We start from the raw sequence: 17492 nt of genomic DNA, 5'->3' as shown, positions 1-17492 counted from the left end.
AACTATTCTAGCAATGAGGATGCGCTTGACGTTGAAAGGGAACAACTACGATGAATGGCGAAGTGTTCCCGCGAATCCTCGTCGCTGATCGATGCTGTCAAACTGTAACAAGTACCTAAAATAAAGAATCATTGGAACCCCAAAGCATCAATCTGAACGGATTAATTAACATGTAATAGTGAACCGAAAAAGGAAAGTAAAACTCGACAGAATTGACTGCTCAAGGCCGCGAAGCTCTGACTCCTCACCTTGCATTTAGGCTACCCCCATTCTTCCATTTCTCCCCGTGCACAAGGAACTCGCTTCAAAAAACTAGCCCCGGTCTCTGAATTAATATACTCCTAGCCATAATGAACTGTACAACGTTAAAAAGTCCACTTTATTCACAAAAAAAGGATAACAAAACCTCAAAATACAAACAGCGTCGTTTGAACTCGTCGGAGCTCCTCGACTTCAAACAACGTCGTTAGCTACAAATTACATAATTAAAAATCGCCTTCGGTGCATAAATAAAATACGACTCGAAAAACTCCACGTAAAACGTGTCGAAAAGTCCAAGTACAAAAACAATGTAAACGGTGGACGTTATCAGTACATCATCGGGGGTTGCAAGTGCCTGCTGGCGATTAGAGTATCGGGTGACACGAATTGCGTGTTGGGAATGTAGTCCTGTTTTCTGGCCAGGTACCTCACACCCCCGATGGTTCTGGTCTCGTGGATGTCAGGTTGGCTGGATTGCATCCCCTGGAATGGCATTTTGCCCTCCGCTATTTGCCTGTCCATCTGATTGTTCGAATTTGCACAGGCGTCGCCGCCTGCCCGATCGAAGCTGGCCTTGCCGTGGGCGTCGATTCTTTGAGCGGATCCCACGTCACCCTCGCCGTTGTTTCTAGCGAGATTCCTTGTGTTTTGGTAGTACTGCTGCATCTGTTGGTAGTGCTGAGGGTAGACGTTCTCGAACCTGAAGGGCATGACGTTTCCTCGAGCCATGGTTGGGTTCTTCTCGTTGTAAGGGATCACGTTGATCGAACTGTGTCCCGGTAGTTGCTGTTGAACGAAAGGAGGCTGCTGGTCCGTGGCTACTGCCCCATTCTCCCTCTCAGCTTGGACACTGTAACAGTTCCTGGGATTCGATACCTTCTGCCTGGGATACTCCCTTAGGAAGTCGCGCTCGATCTTGTTGGGGTTTGAGTAACGCTGCAGAGGAGGGTTGTTAGGGTTCCTGGTGTTCTCCAGGCCATTGGCTGACACCTGTTTGGGTGGTTCTTGGGCGGACATCAGGAGTCTCTCCTTTAACTCCTCCTCTATCTCGCTACGGTCCTGTATCCCGTTCAATCTAACAGGAGGTTTCTTGGAGACCAAGCTAGCCAGGTACTCCAAGCCCTTCCTGACGTCCTCCGACATCTGAACAGTCTCCATCTGCTTTCTCAGCACTTGAGGATCTTGCAACCCGTTGTTGCGCTTCTGTGGTTGCACTTGTTCCTTGTACAGCCGCATTTTCAGCAGACTGGACGGCTCTGGCTGAATGTTATCCTCGTACGATGAAGGAACGTTCGTTGAATGGACGTGGTCTTGATTCTGCTGCTGGCTGGCTTGGTAGACCTGCTGATACTGTTGGAACTGAGGATTCTGTTGATGTTGGTAAGGATACTGCGTCTGTTGATAGCTGGGGACACTTTGTTGAGGGCTATAGTATTGGTAATTTATTGTGGATGGGTTGGGATTTGGTTTTGCAAGCTCGTTTGTGTTTACGTTCCCTGGAATCGCATTGTCTTGATTGTACATGTTGTTGTAAGCCTGTGGGACTCTATTTTGGTGCTGCAAACTCGGTTGCTGATAGAACTGACCCTGCTGACCTGTAGGATGCTGAGGATTTTGCATTTCAACCATCTGATGAGCTTGTCGAGACTCTTCGTATTGTCTAGCCTGACGATCCCTCTGCTTTTGTTCCTCCTGCATTTTCTCCAGCTCTATGTAAGACAGTCGCGGTGGTGTCAGGTGGATCATCCATTCAGGCTTTTCATCAACCTGTTTTCTCCTACGAGGAGTGGCCACGGGTCTCTTGACATCCCCTGACTCGTCCTGCCGTCGAAGCTCCTCGATGTGCTCCAACTGCTTTCTCTGCTCGGCCAGCAGTATGTCGAACTGCCTTCTCATGACATCCATGGGAACTTTCTGTTGCTTCATGGTGGCCACCAGTTTTTCCTGGTCGCGAATCATGCGAACGGTGAAAGGGAGCTTTGGCTTACCACCACCAGTGGATTGTCGAACTGGATTGTTTACTGGTGGACGAGGATTGGGAGCAGCTGGCTGTTGACTGGGATGAGCCTGAGGATCGAATCCAGTCTGACCGTAGATCATCGAGTTCTGTTGACCCTGATTCATGATATCCCCATGCATAGGATTTCTGTACAATTGCTGACGTTGATGCACAAGCTCCTGTTGATACTGTGGTATAAATTGCTGTTGATTTTGAGTAGCAAAGTGTGATTGATTCGCCACGTCCACGCTGTACGGTTGCAGCTGAGCCTTGATGCTCGAATACTGAGCCACTTGGTTGTCTTTCGGCCAACCATTTTGAGGACTCATCGTGTAATCCAGATCTCGATGCAATTGATAGTTCTGCTGACCCTGAGCCGCCATTCTCGAGGCTCTCACCTGGTTCATCGTCGCATCCTGGGGCGACGTCATGCTCTGGCCAGGTGTCTGCGCGTTGAGCTGTTGATTCCTGTAAAGATTGACACTTCCAGGACTTCCTTGCATCTGTTGTTGGTTGTTCATCATCCTCATCTGGTAGTACATGGCTCGTTGTTGCATCTGTTGTTGCTGAGCCAAGGTCTGCTGCATTTGTTGATAGACCTGCTGAGGATTCTGGGGATTCACCACTGGAGACACGTAACCCTGAGTCGAATGGAGATTCTGAGCACTCAGCTGTTGGTGATTACCGTTCGACAGGTTTGACATGTTGGGGGCCATGGATATCTGCGACTGCAGGTGTCCTGATTGGTTATTTGTCGTCTGTTGTTTATACATAGTCGCGTTTCGACCTCCAACCGGCTGTTTGTCATAGTTGGGATACTCTGCAGCGTTGTTCTCAGCTTTGGCTCTCTCCTGATCCTGGCCAGCGTTACTCGACGACTGCTGCACGAACGGGTGCCTTATCGCCGCGGTTTGAGGTGAATTGCGGAAGAGTGAGTGAGGATTGTAGCTTGACGGGACATTGTTTTGAGGAGAATACTCGCGCGTTCCGTGTGGCACGAATGGACGATGCGCTTGACTGTTGAGGACTTGTTGGGGCAGCGTGCACTCGGAGTTCGGGCTCATCTCGCTGATCTGATGGATCGCACGATGAGGAGCAACCTGTTGATGGCTCGCGGTCTGCAGGTTCTGCGAAACGATTCATTCGTGGGTTAATTTGGATTTGAACTTGGCCGACAAGGTTGAATGGTCTTTGAAAGTGGTCGGAGTGAGTGCGATTTGAAGTAAATTCATCGAAGAGCAGTGGTGTTTTCGGATGCTGCGATATTCTTCTGAATAATTATAGATAACATAGATTAAATGAAAGATGAAATTTGTTTGAGAAAAAAACAGATCGTGAAGTATTAAAGTAAAGCAATCAAAGTAAAAATGCAGTTTTAGATGAAGAGTCTTACTCTTCTAAGACTGGATTCATATTGAGCTCGTATTAATACCTGACGAGGTCCCTGCTGATGTCTGCTGATACAATAAATTGAACGAAAGATAATAATAAAGAAAATAAATGGAAGAAGGAAATTTATTTTAGAGAAAACAGCTCGTGGAGGACCAAAATAAATCACTTGAAATAAAAATGCCTACTAATACAGTCTTAGATGAAGAATCATAGTCTTGTAAACCTAGATTCACATTGTCCTGATATTAATACCTGTTGAGGTCTCTGCTGATGCAAAGGCTGAACAGCAGCACCCACGTCGCCCTGTCCATTGTTCTGAACCTCGTTCGACCCACCCACGTACAGTGTGCCACCTTCTCGAGGATTTTGCTGCACGATAAGAGCACCTATTGGCTCAGGAGTGAACGGCGGAGGGGTTTCCAACCTTTTGATTTTCTCTGCCGGGAAGCTCTTGAGTCTTGGCGAGGAACACGAACGCATGTCTTTGGACCTGTCCTGAGAAGTGAACCTCGTTTTAGGGATACAGGCGTCGATGGTCCTGTTCACCGTGTCCGTGTGCTCCAAGCAGGGGACATTTTGCGTGGACGGTGACTTCTCAGGTCTCGATTGCATCTGCTGCATCATGTTCATCCTCGCGTGCAGACTGGACGCGCTTGGACGCCTCGCTGACGCCTTCTGATTGGCATTTCTGTCCGCTGAGGCTTTCCTGGATGGACAAATTTTGATTTAAAATTAAGAAATGGTTCTGGTCAGCCTTACGATTAAAATTATCTACGTGAGATTTGACGTTCCGTTGATTAAACGGGGATAGAAGCGTCGAGAGGCTAGCCTGACCTTTTGTTCATGGTTGTTTAGAATTTTGCTTCGGGTGCTGATTGCGGCCAGAGAAACATCATCCACGTTGGACCAGGTAATTTTCTATCGCTGATTTTGCATCACCACCGGGCTGAAAACTCTGATTAGCAAGGTTCACTGGGGGTTTTAAGGTCGAAGGCGAAAAATTGATAAGACGGTGGGCTGGGTTGCCATGGACACGTCGCAGGGCACGTTCTCGACTCGGATTCTATTCACAGTTCGCGTGAGAATGTTCTGCTAACTTCGTTCTCGTGCTAATCTGGTGGCAAAATTGCGTTCTGCAATTCGACTCTGACGGATTATAAGATCCGATTAGCCGCAAAAATTGAAGCCTCAAGACGCGAGTACTCTTCTTTGGGAACCATGAAACGCGAATTCTACGCTGGCTCGAAATTTGGTGTAGAAGTCCAAGAAATTCAAACTTGAGAGTAGCAATATTTTATAGTAAATAAGAATAAGTAATAATAACGAATATATTATTTTAAATTCTTGAGAGTAGATTAATCAGCAATAGCACGAGAAGTCTTCGTGGCTTTACTTAGGGGTTGAAAAATAATTACTTACTGACGTAGAAGAAATCGATAAGAAAGACAAAGGTGTAGCTTGAATATTTTGCTATTTTTATTGCGTATCGCTTACAGGAATCACACATCGCTGTGTTGTCGATGTTACAGCAGAAATGTAACTGTAGTTTAGGTGAATCTCATTTGTCAGCGCCAATAAATTATTAATATAATTATATCGATAGAACACTCAAAAATTTTCTCTTCGAACGCGATACGACCGAGTCAGAAGCTTCGCCGCCGCAATCGTACCAAAATCTTGACAACGTGACTTGATTCATAAAAAAAAAATCACAGTAAAAAAAAAATGAATGGTACCTGCTTTCTATTGCGAGCAACCAGTCAAAACGCTGACGCGGATCGTGATCGCGTTCGATCGCTCGTTAATGGAGTTTGAAAAGTGCGTCGAAGCGCGGAAAAATATAATATATTCTGTTCGAGACTGCTGTCGCGTTTCATATTGAAAAAAACACATATTTTTTGGGGGGAAAAACACGTATTGAAGCGACGCAGTGTCGAACATTAACACGCTTGACTAGCGTGTACTCGACGAATACCAGTGCTTATCCGAAAAAACTGTGAATCGGCGTTGACAAATGAATTCCCTCGTCAATCCAAAACTTCAACGAGCTACACTAGTATTAATTCAATAGGAATCGTTACTGGCCGCTGTTGATTGACGTACGCTTGTCGAACTTGTCGTGAAGTGATGATTTTACCACCATAATTAGGTGGGCACATCGTTGCAAATAATTTTCGTACTTTCAGAGTTGTCGACGTTAATCAAAATTCGTAGTTCGTCATTTTGGGAAAAGATCGTTTGGGAATAGAGTCTAAATTGAGTATTGTCTCGTTATGTTTTTTCGTAAGTCGTTGACATGACTAAATCAAATTTGATCGAGTTTACAAATTTGGGGTTGGGACACGTTCGAGTAAAGTCTAATCTAGAATTTTTGTCACGAATGGTGTAAGATTTCCAATTTAGGAATTGACAATAGTAAGGAATTTTTCTCAAATCGTGATTCAAGTCTAATATCTCGGGAGATTTCGTCCTTTTCAATTTTCTCAAGTTCACAGATCTTTCCAGGAGAATCTTGAAAAATTTCGTGTGGTTTCTGAAAATGAAACGTTCAATGAATTAATTTAGAAGAAACGAAACGAACGAAGAATAGGAAAGGGGTGGAAACCACTGGACCATCTATATTTCATTTGCATTACGTTGGACTCTGGTTCTTTGCTCGAAATTCGTCTTTGTCGTCGCGAAAGATTTATCCACGCATCCGTCCGTCGTCCTCGTTGGATCCCACGAGGAATAACCTCGCAGCATTGGTCACCAAATCCTGTATTCAGCAAACAGACTTCGCTGGACCACTAGCAAGGATGGCAAGACGCTATGCAAACAAAACGAACAAGGTATAAGAATTAAATTCCATTGTTTCCGTAACAGGGGTATTCTGGTCCAGATGATCATCATCAAGGTAATTTGCTAAACATTTAGCTCAAATACTTCAAAACTTAAAATATAAAATTTAATTTCTAAATTTTCTTGTGTTATAGCTTGGACCTCCGAGACCAGGATACCACCTCATCGTCGAAAATTGGCGTTATTATGGAGAACTGACTGCATGCTGGTCGACAAGGCGAGCAAGGCGGAGGCGTGGGCGGCGGACAAGGCATACAAGGAACCATTTTCTTGGTGCAAACGTACGTCACTACCGGTCGCGGTGGAGGGCAAGGCGGCGGCGGTGGATGACAGGTCACGACCACCTTCGGTGGACAAGGAAGCGGGCAACATGGTGGACAGGGCGGACAAGGCCGTAGGTAAACCTAATTTTGAAACGTTATTAAGTTACTCGTGATAACAGTGTAGGCTTAATACATTTACGTAGCAATTACATCGACTGTAGGCGAGTTTCCGGCTCCCTTTCACCTTTGACGAATGCTTGCCACGATGTTTTAGAAGTGTCGTTAAATGGAGATTCTTTCTCGCGCGACGAAATTACCGAATTTTACAAGAAGAGTAAAACATGTGTAAAGTGTAAAAAGTGTGGGATCTTTAAATAAGATTGATTCCTTCTGTCAGGACGATTCTAATTATTTTTATAGCGAGGAATCGACCTCGAAAATTTCCCCACATTTTTGTTAACGTTTCGTGGAATATATTGTACACGCAGGGTGCGTGTAACTTCGAGGGTTAAACGATTTAATTTTTTATTTAACTCACTGCTGTTCTAGTTGGTTTAGGGGGACACCGTGGTGGGCATGATGATCTGCACACGACTGTGGGTGAACAGCAGGGTGGCGGGGGTGAACAACATGCCGATGGAGAACAACACACAGGTTTTGGACAACTGGGTACAGTTCCACAGCACCCGCTGCACGAGAAAAATAAATATAGAAACTTTTTATGATTTTAATTTTGCTCGTCTTACAAGAAACTTCGATTGTCTAGATTTCAAAATATTGAACATCTGATTCCGTTCTGCATCGAAGTTTAATCGAGCAAATTTTATTCGACGTTGGAAATCTTTGAATCAACGCGATCGGCAATGGAACCCAGAGAGATTGGACTAGAATTTACTTATTCATAACGGCGATAGGGGAACACTGGTGTGGCAAGCGATGTTACGCAGACATTTCCCCCGAAGATCCACAAAACCGTGAACTGTCATCAAACCGCCCGATGATGGACGAGCCCCCATCCAACGAGCGACGACGGCATCGAGCTGCTTCAATCGTTCGTGGCCACTTGAAATTTTGCTGGTAATGGTCGAGAAATGGCGATGCGTTGCCAATTATTTTACTTGTTTTGCTCGTTCGTTGCCCAGACGATCCGACCTTCCATTATTCAGACGATCGATTCATACCTAAACGAGGAGGCGGTGATTTCCTCTATCGTTTACTTAACAAAGTGAGTAGAATGTGCACTAAGAATGATATCATTTAATTTAAAAATCACAAAACACAGAAGATCAAACAAAGTAGACAAACATTATTTTTTAGCCACAAACTAAATAAACTAAAGATCAATAAAAGTAGATAAGCATACCTTACTTGCTAGTTACGATCCAAATAAATCAAAGATGAAGAAATTAGACAAACATACCTTACTTCCTAGTTATTGGGTTCTCCAGAAAGTTCGAAAGTTCGTGCCAATTTTTAAGAAAAATTCAAAGTCACATTTGAATGTTCACATATATTTCTTGAATTACATTGGCACCATTTTGATCCACAATTTTTCCATCTTTTAAAGAATGTATACGTATTACTTGTTTTCAACCATTCCGATATATTCATACCTGTACTATGTACCAAAAATCGACATGAACTTTCCAGACAACCCGATACAATCTAAATAAATTGGAAGGTCTGTAGAAGAATCACTCTGTTTATTCACAAATCCCCATAAATTTACAAGAAGGAATTGCAAAATCTTTGTCCTATAAATTCAACAGAGGAACCGTACAAATCCATTCGACGTCTCTCCAGCATGGCGCGCGTTGCATTAAACGTAAACGTGCGACGGACGAAATTCGAGACTGTGGGAAAATGGAAATTTTCGTTGCGGCCGTTATCATGTCACGCAAAATCCAGGTCCATTCGGTGGCTGGGCAGGAATACCCCGTCTGTTCATGCGACAAGCGTGTTCCTCCAGTCGCTGTGCCGCCTTGTTCTCGTCCTGTTTGTTGTTGCTCCAAAGACGCTCGGCAGCTGCGCTGGCCCTTGGCCATATCCTGGGATGCACGTTGTTCCTGAAAGGGAGAATATAAATTACATAACGCGTTTACCTCTCTCTCCCCCTCTCTCTCTCTCTCTAGAAATAGCCGTGACGTTCGTAAAATACAACTGGATTAGGGAGATGTATATTATTCGCTTAACTACTCCGAGTCTATGGAATGAATGAAACATGAAATTTCAAGAAATCCACGTTTGGGACATTGTTCAAATTGGGATATGTTGGAGTTTGTATGAGAATAGGAGGGGTTTAAGTCATCACTTTGCTGTTTTTGAAAAAGTTTAAAAAATACAGGTTCTCAAAAGTGACAATCCATGCTGTTTACTTTAGGAGACTTGATTCTTTGAGTTCCTATGTCGAGTGAGGCTTGACAAAAATGTACTGAAATCAGAATATTTGGACTGCACAAGGTTAACTTCATTTCTATCGACCTAACTTGCGTGTCATTAATGTCTCAACTACATGATACTACGAAGTAGCTACGAAAATAAAAATACAGAATCTCAAACGTGATCAATTCGTGCTATTTTCTTTGAGAAACTTAATTCCTATCGATCTAACTTGCTTGTCATTAATGTCTCCAGTATATAATACCATGAAGTATTAACGATTTCCAACTTTGTCCAAATAAAATTTCTTTGCGAATTTCTATTGAATGGTACTCGAACACACGCAACGAAAAGCGTTACCTGTCGACGAATTCGCCCCACATGCAGGCCTCCCCGCCCAGCATCAGCCCCGAAGCATTCGAGGCGCCAATAAACGAGAGGGGATCGCATTTGTAAAATTTCTTCCAATCGCCACCGCCAGCGACGTGGTCCAGATACCAGCACGCCGATAGCAACACAGGATGGCCCGCTTTGGTCGCGTTTTCGAGTTCCTTTGACCAGAGGCCCGTCCACACGTGAACCACCGTGCTGTTTGGCATAGCGACGCCGTTGTCGAACACCTGCAGTGTTCAAGTCCCATGTTAGCATAACTGAAATTCTAATACCTTCGCCGAAACTTCTGTCTCGAATTTGATTTAGTTTAACTAAATCTCGGCAAATTCGACGCATTTTCGCTGTTACTGCAAAGGGACGTCAAGTTTATTTCGATAAATTGGATTGAGGCGAATTCATTGAGGCCTTCAGGCGATCGTGATGATTTTACTTTGGACAAAGTACTCGACGTTCTATCCTGATGAAATAATTCAAAGGTTGTGATATCAAAGTAGAACAGTTCCAAAAATGACTGTACTTGAATTGACTGTAATTGAATTTAACTGTAAAAAAATTGACTGTAATTGAATTTGACTAGTAAAGGCGGTTTTAGTAATAGTGGAGTAGATTCGAAAATAACTGTACCCGATTTAACTGAATTTAATTCTTGACTAGACCAGGTGTTTTTAATATTTAACTTGAATAGCATTAACGATTGCGTTACCTCTTGCCACACAATGGCATTCGCCTGCAGAGAGTCCGTGATCTGAAGAAGCTTGGCTATGTATTCTCCCTCGAGGCGCACGTAATTCCTGGATATATTGTGCGCATTCATGTACGCGTTGACTTCCGGATTGCTCTTCCAGCAATCAAAGGGCACCTCGTCGCCGCCTAGATGGACATATTGATCTGGAAATACCTGCACGATCTCCGCGAACAGATTTCGCAGGAAATCGTAGAGGCCGTGATGCGTTGGATTCATGGGGCCCAGTTTACCATTTGGTCTGCCTGTCGAGTCTGAAGCGAAACGATGCGTTTTTCTGTCGATAAAATTCGCGGTACTCGAACGATCCATCGCGATGGACGGATGAACGATGGAACGTTCGGGAAATATTCGATGTTAAACGTGAGATTGTGGTATATATTTACCGTAACAAGGAGTCAATAGTTCAGGGTAAGCCAAACCCCATGACCTGGTATGTCCAGGGGTATCGAATTCCGGCATTACTCGAATTCCCCTCAACCTGGCGTAGTCAACGATCTGCTGGATGTCGTTTAGGGTGTATATCATCGAAGGATGGTATGCTCCCTTGGCAGACAGTTCTGGAAAGCTGGAGCTCTGATAAGGAAAGCTGTTGTCGTCGACGATGTGCCAGTGAAGAACGTTCATTTTGTTATAGGACATCGCGTCAAGAGTCAGCAATATGTCGTAGATGGGCAAGTAATGGCGCGACGTGTCCAAGAGGAGACCGCGATGGGGTAGTTTTGGCCTGTCCACGATGGTCTGACACCTTATCTTCAACTAAGGAAAATCAAATCTTCGGATGTTTCAAGAGAAGAATTTTTTAAGAAAAATTAGACTGAATTATGAATTTCTTCTGAGAAAACAGACTGAATTATGAATTAAAAGAAAGTTGAAAATAGATTTGCAGGATTCAGTTTGACAATCAGGTGTTCGATCGAGGTGACTCTAGGGGGATAAAGTTTTTAATCGTTTTGAATCATATTTTTAGCGGACTCACGTTGGGTCCATCGCCAGCTGAGAATAACAGCTGAGAAAAGGTCTCGAGACCTCGGAGAATTCCCCATACCGATTCCGCCACGAGATTGGCCACAGTAGACGTTTCATTAATGCTGAGAGTATCTGCGTAAGTTAAGGGTATTATTTAAGGTCTTCTGTACGCTGAAGATTACAGTTTCCAAGAATATCGAAACTCTTATTAGTTTGCAAGATAATCCAATTTTATTATACGTCGGATAATACGGAACTTGTTTATAATTCTTGGAAATGTTTTTATTATATACAGTGTACCAAGTTTTTCTCGCTGTACCTAAGCTTCCAAATATTTCAAACGTTTAAAAGTCTCCGAACTAGAATATTTTCTCAAATTATTTGGTACAAGAAGTAATCCACGAATTTTATAGAATAATATGCGTGAATCCAGATCTATACGCGATTTCATCGAGACAGGAAAGGTCACAGTGCGCGGAAAAGGCTTAAACCGTTTCGATAGTGGGTTGGTTAGAAGGAATGTGCATGCGTGTAATCTCCTGACTCTATTCCTCTCATTAATCGCTTTGCTTGACCTCGAAACTGAGCGTGATAAGAAAAGATGAAACGAGATCCAATCTCCGTGTCTCGCCTCTGTCTCAATCGTCCCTGACTGTACTAATCGACACAATTACTCGCGTATCTTCGAATTCTGTTGTTCGCACTTCGTTTCGCGATCAAGCGATCTGAAGATCGCTCGTAATCTCGACGCTTTTGACGTTCGCAAATAATGCTTCGCGCGCAATATTACACCGTTTTAATCGGTCGAATATTCCTTAGTCATGTGTATCTTTCGACTACAATTTTACAATCGGAAACTACATACACTTAACAAAACAGTGTACGCTACGATCGAGGAGCGGAATAATCAGCAATGACGTCACTTGAGCGATCCATTGACACTCGCCGATTTATCAGTGTTTACAAAACGAACGGTTTGCAAGTAGCATTTTCTTCGTATAAAACAAATACAAAATTTTTCCAAAGAAACGCAGAATAAAGTCCAATCACACCGAAGTGATAAATCGTATTTTAAGTGAAATGTTAAAAATCGTAGAAGTAGATTAAGTGGATTAGCGATGATTGTACCTCCTTCTGTGGTACTGGAACTTACATAATTCCTTCATTTGTAAATGGGGCCAGTGGTTGCCGTCCTTTTCGCAAGGTTCTCCCAGACGAATGTCCAAGGCGGTGAGTATACCCTTCGTGGTGCCATTGCCTCTTCCAGACGAGGATGGAGCGCGTCCATGCGAGGAGATCCTCGCTATCCGAGCTTCCTTCAAGATGATCGCTTTGTACCTTTCGACTGCTTCGACCACTATGTCGCAAGTCTCGCCAACTACCTGCATATTTAATTGCATAATGATACGATATTAACACGTTCACTGCCAGACTAAAACTCTTGAAAATTTCTACCGTGTTTAAATTTTGTTTACAAACTATTAGAAGCTGTGTAATGAAACATTCATTTTGGTAACTTTAGTTTTGTAACTTCATCAAAATTCATGTATTTTATTTAAATTCATTTTCTATGACACTTAACTTTCAGAATTAATAGTTTTCGTTTTTCAATGAAAAGCACTGTCACCCATATATGGGTGACGTGGCGATCAACGCGTTAAATGGGCAACAGGTGAGGATGCACTTACGGACAGCTGGAATCCGACCAAGAGACGTGATCGATTTAAATCGTAGCAATAAGGTATACTTAACGATGTAAATTGGTATTTGAAGTCATTTTTTAAATTAATACGTTGATCGCCATGTCACCCATGTATGGATGACGGTACTTTTCACTGAAGAACTAAAAAAATTAATTCTAAAAATCTTCAAAGAAAGTAAATTTGAATGAAATTCTTGGAATTCTTGGATGTTTGATTATGTAGTTTCCAATAGACTGTAAACAATATTTAATTACATTAGACATTTTCAAGAGTATCACAGGCCCAAAGGCTGTTCAAACATTGAGACCCATGGAGTACAGTAAACACGCTGTATTCTACACAAACGACCAAGGAACTCAAAAATTAGACTTAGAGTCTGGATTACATTCAGAAACTGTACGAAAGACGAAGACCCTGAAGTGGTTTCCAAGAGCAGAAAACGAAACACTCCAGAGTCCCTCTTCTCACAACTTGTTCAGCTCAGAAAAAAAATTCATAGTCTCGAGTATAAAAACAGTTTACGAGATAGCAGTGCTATCAATCTTTAGTTTAGGTCACCACCGTGCTGCAAACTTTGAAAAAGTAGTAAAATGGATCTCTGCGTATTTCCTTCCAAGAGCCCAACTTAGGATGCTCCAAGCTCCCCAAGGACGTTGAGTAAGAAAGTAATAATAAAATTACCCTTAAATACTAAAAATATCTACTCCTTTCGTACAAAAATATCTAATTTTATTAAAGATAGAAACCGATCTGGTTTCCACCGATCTGAACTCAAATCACGTGAGATTTTAAAAGTCGAACTGTCTTAATACTTAAATTACTGCACTTAAAATTATCATTATTTATCTTTTTATTCTACCTAAGAGTTGAATCTTTCTCGCTGCTAAGGGACCTGTCCTAAATTTGGTATCCCCCATAACCCATGTTAAATTAAAAAAAAAAAGAAAGATTCCCTTTACTCACGTTGAACTGGAAGGTGGAGGCTCTCAGCAAGTAGTAGGAATTGCTGAGACGTCTCAGGTTGGGCAGTGGCCAAGGTTCGCCTTGCGTGGTCTGGACCCAAGGTCCAGCGTCGGGGTTCAAGGAGGACGTTTGGCAGACGAGGGTGGCTAGTAGCAACGGTATCAGGCCCAGCAGCGACGGTTTCATGTTCGTTTTGCGAGCGTTTCAGGTGTTCGATGGGAAAACGATGCGACGCCACCGAGTGGTCATCGTCTACTGAACGCGGCGAACGATGCGTACGATAACGAGAGTGGTAACGACCTTAGCCAGCGCCACTTAACTTTCATCACTCGGTTGGAGCGGACCTACTCACGGTCAAGTGGGAACAACCAGTCCACGGTCTGGACGTGTCCTTATGTATTCTTCTTTTCGCGAGACGGGATTGAACTCTACAGGCTGTTAAACGGCGATGGGACGTTGACACTGGGTTTGGAATTTTTAATGCCACACGCTGCGATTCGCGTACAGGTTTTGGGATGCTAGGAAGGTGATGGTGCGCGTCAAGTATGTCAAATGAAGAAAATACACGGACAGGTATAATGACGATACTAGCGATAGAATTTAAACTGGTAAACCCTTAAATGCCCAAAGTTTCAAATTTGATACTTGACTTTTAAATCGAATTGTATGCTTTCAATTTGTTTATTTTCATTATTTGGTATCATTGCATAATGTTCTTTTGAACAAAAGATAAAAAAATAAACGTCAGCTGTCAAATTTGTTCAAATAATAATTAAAATTAATTTGGAAAATCAGGCTTTTAAGAGTTAACGATAGAATAGACAATTATAACGATGATATTAGGGGAAGAATTTCATGTGCTCCCCAGAATTTTAACCAGGAGTACCTTGTCTGCTTATGACTTCAATCGAAACACATTAATTATTGAATTTCATCAAAAACATTTTAATTATCGACAGATTATCAAAAATAATCAAATTACTAAACGTATTATTAAAATTTACTGTTGAATAACAGCAATTGTGATTTCATATTTTAAGATACTTATCGAGATCAAATGGTCTTTTGGTACCTAATAACGTAGTTATTATTTTAATTATTAAACGTTGAGAGCACGCAAATATTTGAATCGGTTTGGGAATAGAGGAATTTAAACGATGCACGCTGCCTATCTTGTCTAAATTAATTGGAGAACGAAACTCAGCCAAGCGTGATCTGTTCGCGATATCGACGATGTCGGAGCGTCGGAGTAGTAGAGTGCAAAGGTCGACGATCGTTTGAGTTATCGGAAGTGAATGTCGATGGATCGTTAAGATTACTCCTGGGAATCCCACATTATTTTCTTTCTATGTAAACACGAACGATTCGAGGACAATTTTGCAATAATTTTTCTATTCGAGACCTTGAGCGAAAAAAGATAACATTGTCTTACTTTTACTATGTATTAGACACTGTAAACATTCAAACGTTCAATATTCAACAATTTTAACTACGCTATAGTATTCTGACCAAGATGAAAATACTTCCTATCGCCCGTTACATTAATACAATGAGTTTGCTGCAGTTGTTTACCTCGCGATGAGTCGGTCACACGTGTAAACGACGGTGGTTAATAAAATACGCTCACGTTTGATTGTTTCTGAAACAATAAAACGCCAAGTGCAGCAACACCTATTGCCGTGCGTGTCACTTGAATGCATAGAGACGCATTTGCATTGAATGCAAAATTTCCTATTACCCGTGTATGCATCACTCGCGTGCGGATTGCGCCCACTTCCGTAGAAACCATTATAGTCACGAACCCAAACGAATTCGAATCACTATTTTTAATTCCTTCGTTCCACGATCGTCACTTGTACATTCGGTTCGTCCGATTTTCTACAATAAACCAGTGCTGAATCTCCCGCGGAGAATAATATTTCTAAAAATGAAAATTCCGTTGGAAGTTCGAGAAATTATCAAGTTAATTCTGGGTTGGCGCAAATTGACCAATTAACTTGCCACGTAACGACGTCACGTAACTTTTATTCTACGTGCTTATTCCTCGCAGTCGTCGAGCATTTTGCGAACTGTTGCACGAGTCTGTATTATTATTTTGCTAAGCGGTACAGACTTTCGCAGACACACGTGTTCCAGTTTTTCTCAGGTTTGGAAAATTTGTGCAAAAGATTAACATCCGATCTCGTCGTAATGGCAAGTTTTGCGCGAGGATCTCATTATGCTCGCACGATACACTCGCAAATTCAGGCGAACGCAATTATCTGGGAATCGCCTTCGTAATTGTGCAAGGTGAACGAGTGCCGAAGTTGGATTAATTATCTCAAACAAATTAGTTTGGTCAACGTTCTCGCGCTTGTTATAGTTTGTTCGTGTACGCTCGATAACAAATTGTTTCGTCGCGACACCGTCCTCGCTCCGCACATGCGTGCGAACTTGATAAAATATTCTGTATTTGTCAATTAAATCCAGCTCGTATCATTCATACTAACGCGTTACACCGATAATAAATTAAATACTCTCGGTATCTCCTAGTTTCCTAATAAACTCGTTTCTCGCAATTTTGGATCAACGCCAGTCGCCAATCGAAGGTGTCAAATACTTGTTTCCCTCGAATGAGCCCTCGAATGAATTTTTCACGTCTGGCCAGCCGTGATATAAAACGGAGCAGAACAATGTCTCGTAAGGGATTCCAGCGTTACGTTTTACGACATCCTCCCCTGTTTTCGACGGACGCTTTTGAATCCCTAAGTCGTTGGGTCAACGCAACTTTATTAAACGCCGGTCCAGATACGAAGAGGAGGGTCAACCCTCGGAGATTAGCAGTTCGAGGTGCGAAGGAATGAAAAACGGTGGAGACGGTCTCGAAACGCCTGTGTTATCAAAGCCGCCACGATGCCCGATCGTAAAACACGGGCTTGCGCATTTCCTTCGCTTTCCACCAACGACGACAACGATTTCTAACTTTTCATACGACGAGCATTCGTTGGTCGAACGCGTCCCAACGTCTTAACGTCGAACAGAGCAACTGGAACGACGAGAAAAAAAAGAGGAAAAAGTATCGATCACGGTTTGTCTCATAAGCGGAAATTTCTGCTAAAACATCGGATAAAGAACGAGTTTATTTGTTGGAATCGAAGGACGTGATAAATCTCGTACCTGGGGGGCATGTGGAAAATAGAGATAGGGAGCAATTTTATTCGAACGTGACGAATATAACTAATTTATCGTTTGGACGGTTGGATTTGATCGTTGGGAAATATTTTGTTCTGTAATTGAGACTCTTGTTTTTATTGTAGGAGTAGAGAGTGAATGAGTTTAGCTTGTCTATTAGTCCTTGTTATCTAGATATGAATTTCTACGTCCACTTGGAAAGGAATGATGAATGAAAACTGTGATACAGGTCTTGAAGTACTTGGAACCATTCGTTGTTAGGTGACTGAACGAAATATCAGTTTTCAGGGAATGAATTTCGAATGTTGCACATTTTAGGTCGATAAAGTTTTTATTTTTCAACCTAAACATTGGAAAATCGTAGACATTTTTCGGTTGAAAAGACATGGGTGGCAGGGAACCACTAGTTGGTACGG

At 42.5% G+C, this 17492-nt stretch overlaps 2 protein-coding genes across 3 annotated transcripts; both read right to left on the bottom strand.

Annotated features, from left to right (window-relative positions):
* Positions 1–351: 351 nt before the first annotated feature.
* Positions 352–8509, bottom strand: LOC128886092 (putative uncharacterized protein DDB_G0271606). 2 transcript variants are annotated; one of them, XM_054140659.1, is made up of 7 exons: positions 8383–8509; positions 7295–8314; positions 6693–6897; positions 6289–6461; positions 4487–6185; positions 3905–4358; positions 352–3387 (listed from the first exon to the last, which is right to left on the bottom strand). In XM_054140659.1, the coding sequence occupies exons 5-7, from the start codon at positions 4495–4497 to the stop codon at positions 589–591; spliced, it is 3264 nt and encodes a 1087-aa protein (XP_053996634.1). In that variant the 5' UTR covers positions 4498–6185; positions 6289–6461; positions 6693–6897; positions 7295–8314; positions 8383–8509; the 3' UTR covers positions 352–588. The 2 variants fall into 2 exon arrangements, with proteins under 2 accessions (XP_053996634.1, XP_053996633.1); XM_054140658.1 differs by lacking the exon at positions 8383–8509 and having other exon boundaries at positions 7295–7445; positions 7652–8292.
* LOC128886096 (beta-hexosaminidase subunit alpha-like) lies at positions 8443–14312 on the bottom strand. The gene is made up of 7 exons (XM_054140662.1): positions 13906–14312; positions 12393–12621; positions 11250–11371; positions 10657–11029; positions 10232–10524; positions 9496–9755; positions 8443–8822 (listed from the first exon to the last, which is right to left on the bottom strand). Exons 1-7 carry the CDS (start codon positions 14089–14091, stop codon positions 8645–8647), a joined length of 1641 nt encoding a protein of 546 aa, XP_053996637.1. The 5' UTR covers positions 14092–14312; the 3' UTR covers positions 8443–8644.
* Between the last annotated feature and the right edge of the window lie 3180 nt (positions 14313–17492).

The sequence above is a fragment of the Hylaeus anthracinus genome, unplaced genomic scaffold (genome assembly GCF_026225885.1).
Source record: "Hylaeus anthracinus isolate JK02 unplaced genomic scaffold, UHH_iyHylAnth1.0_haploid 11982, whole genome shotgun sequence".
Taxonomy (NCBI): domain Eukaryota; kingdom Metazoa; phylum Arthropoda; class Insecta; order Hymenoptera; family Colletidae; genus Hylaeus; species Hylaeus anthracinus.
The sequence above is the reverse complement of the archived record's forward strand: the minus strand, read 5'-3'. Positions and strand labels throughout refer to the sequence as shown.

Bases quoted from the DNA above. Each gene is read 5' to 3' on its own strand.
- LOC128886092 (XM_054140659.1), bottom strand. The intron at 3,388-3,904 runs GTATTAATATCA...ATCGTTTCGCAG, and splicing joins ATCAGCAGAGACCTCAACAG to AACCTGCAGACCGCGAGCCA.
- LOC128886096 (XM_054140662.1), bottom strand. From the start codon at position 14,091: ATGAAACCGTCGCTGCTGGGCCTGATACCGTTGCTACTAGCCACCCTC. The intron at 12,622-13,905 runs GTGAGTAAAGGG...TTAAATATGCAG, and splicing joins CCTCCACCTTCCAGTTCAAC to GTAGTTGGCGAGACTTGCGA. The intron at 9,756-10,231 runs GTAACGCAATCG...TGAACACTGCAG, and splicing joins ATGCCATTGTGTGGCAAGAG to GTGTTCGACAACGGCGTCGC.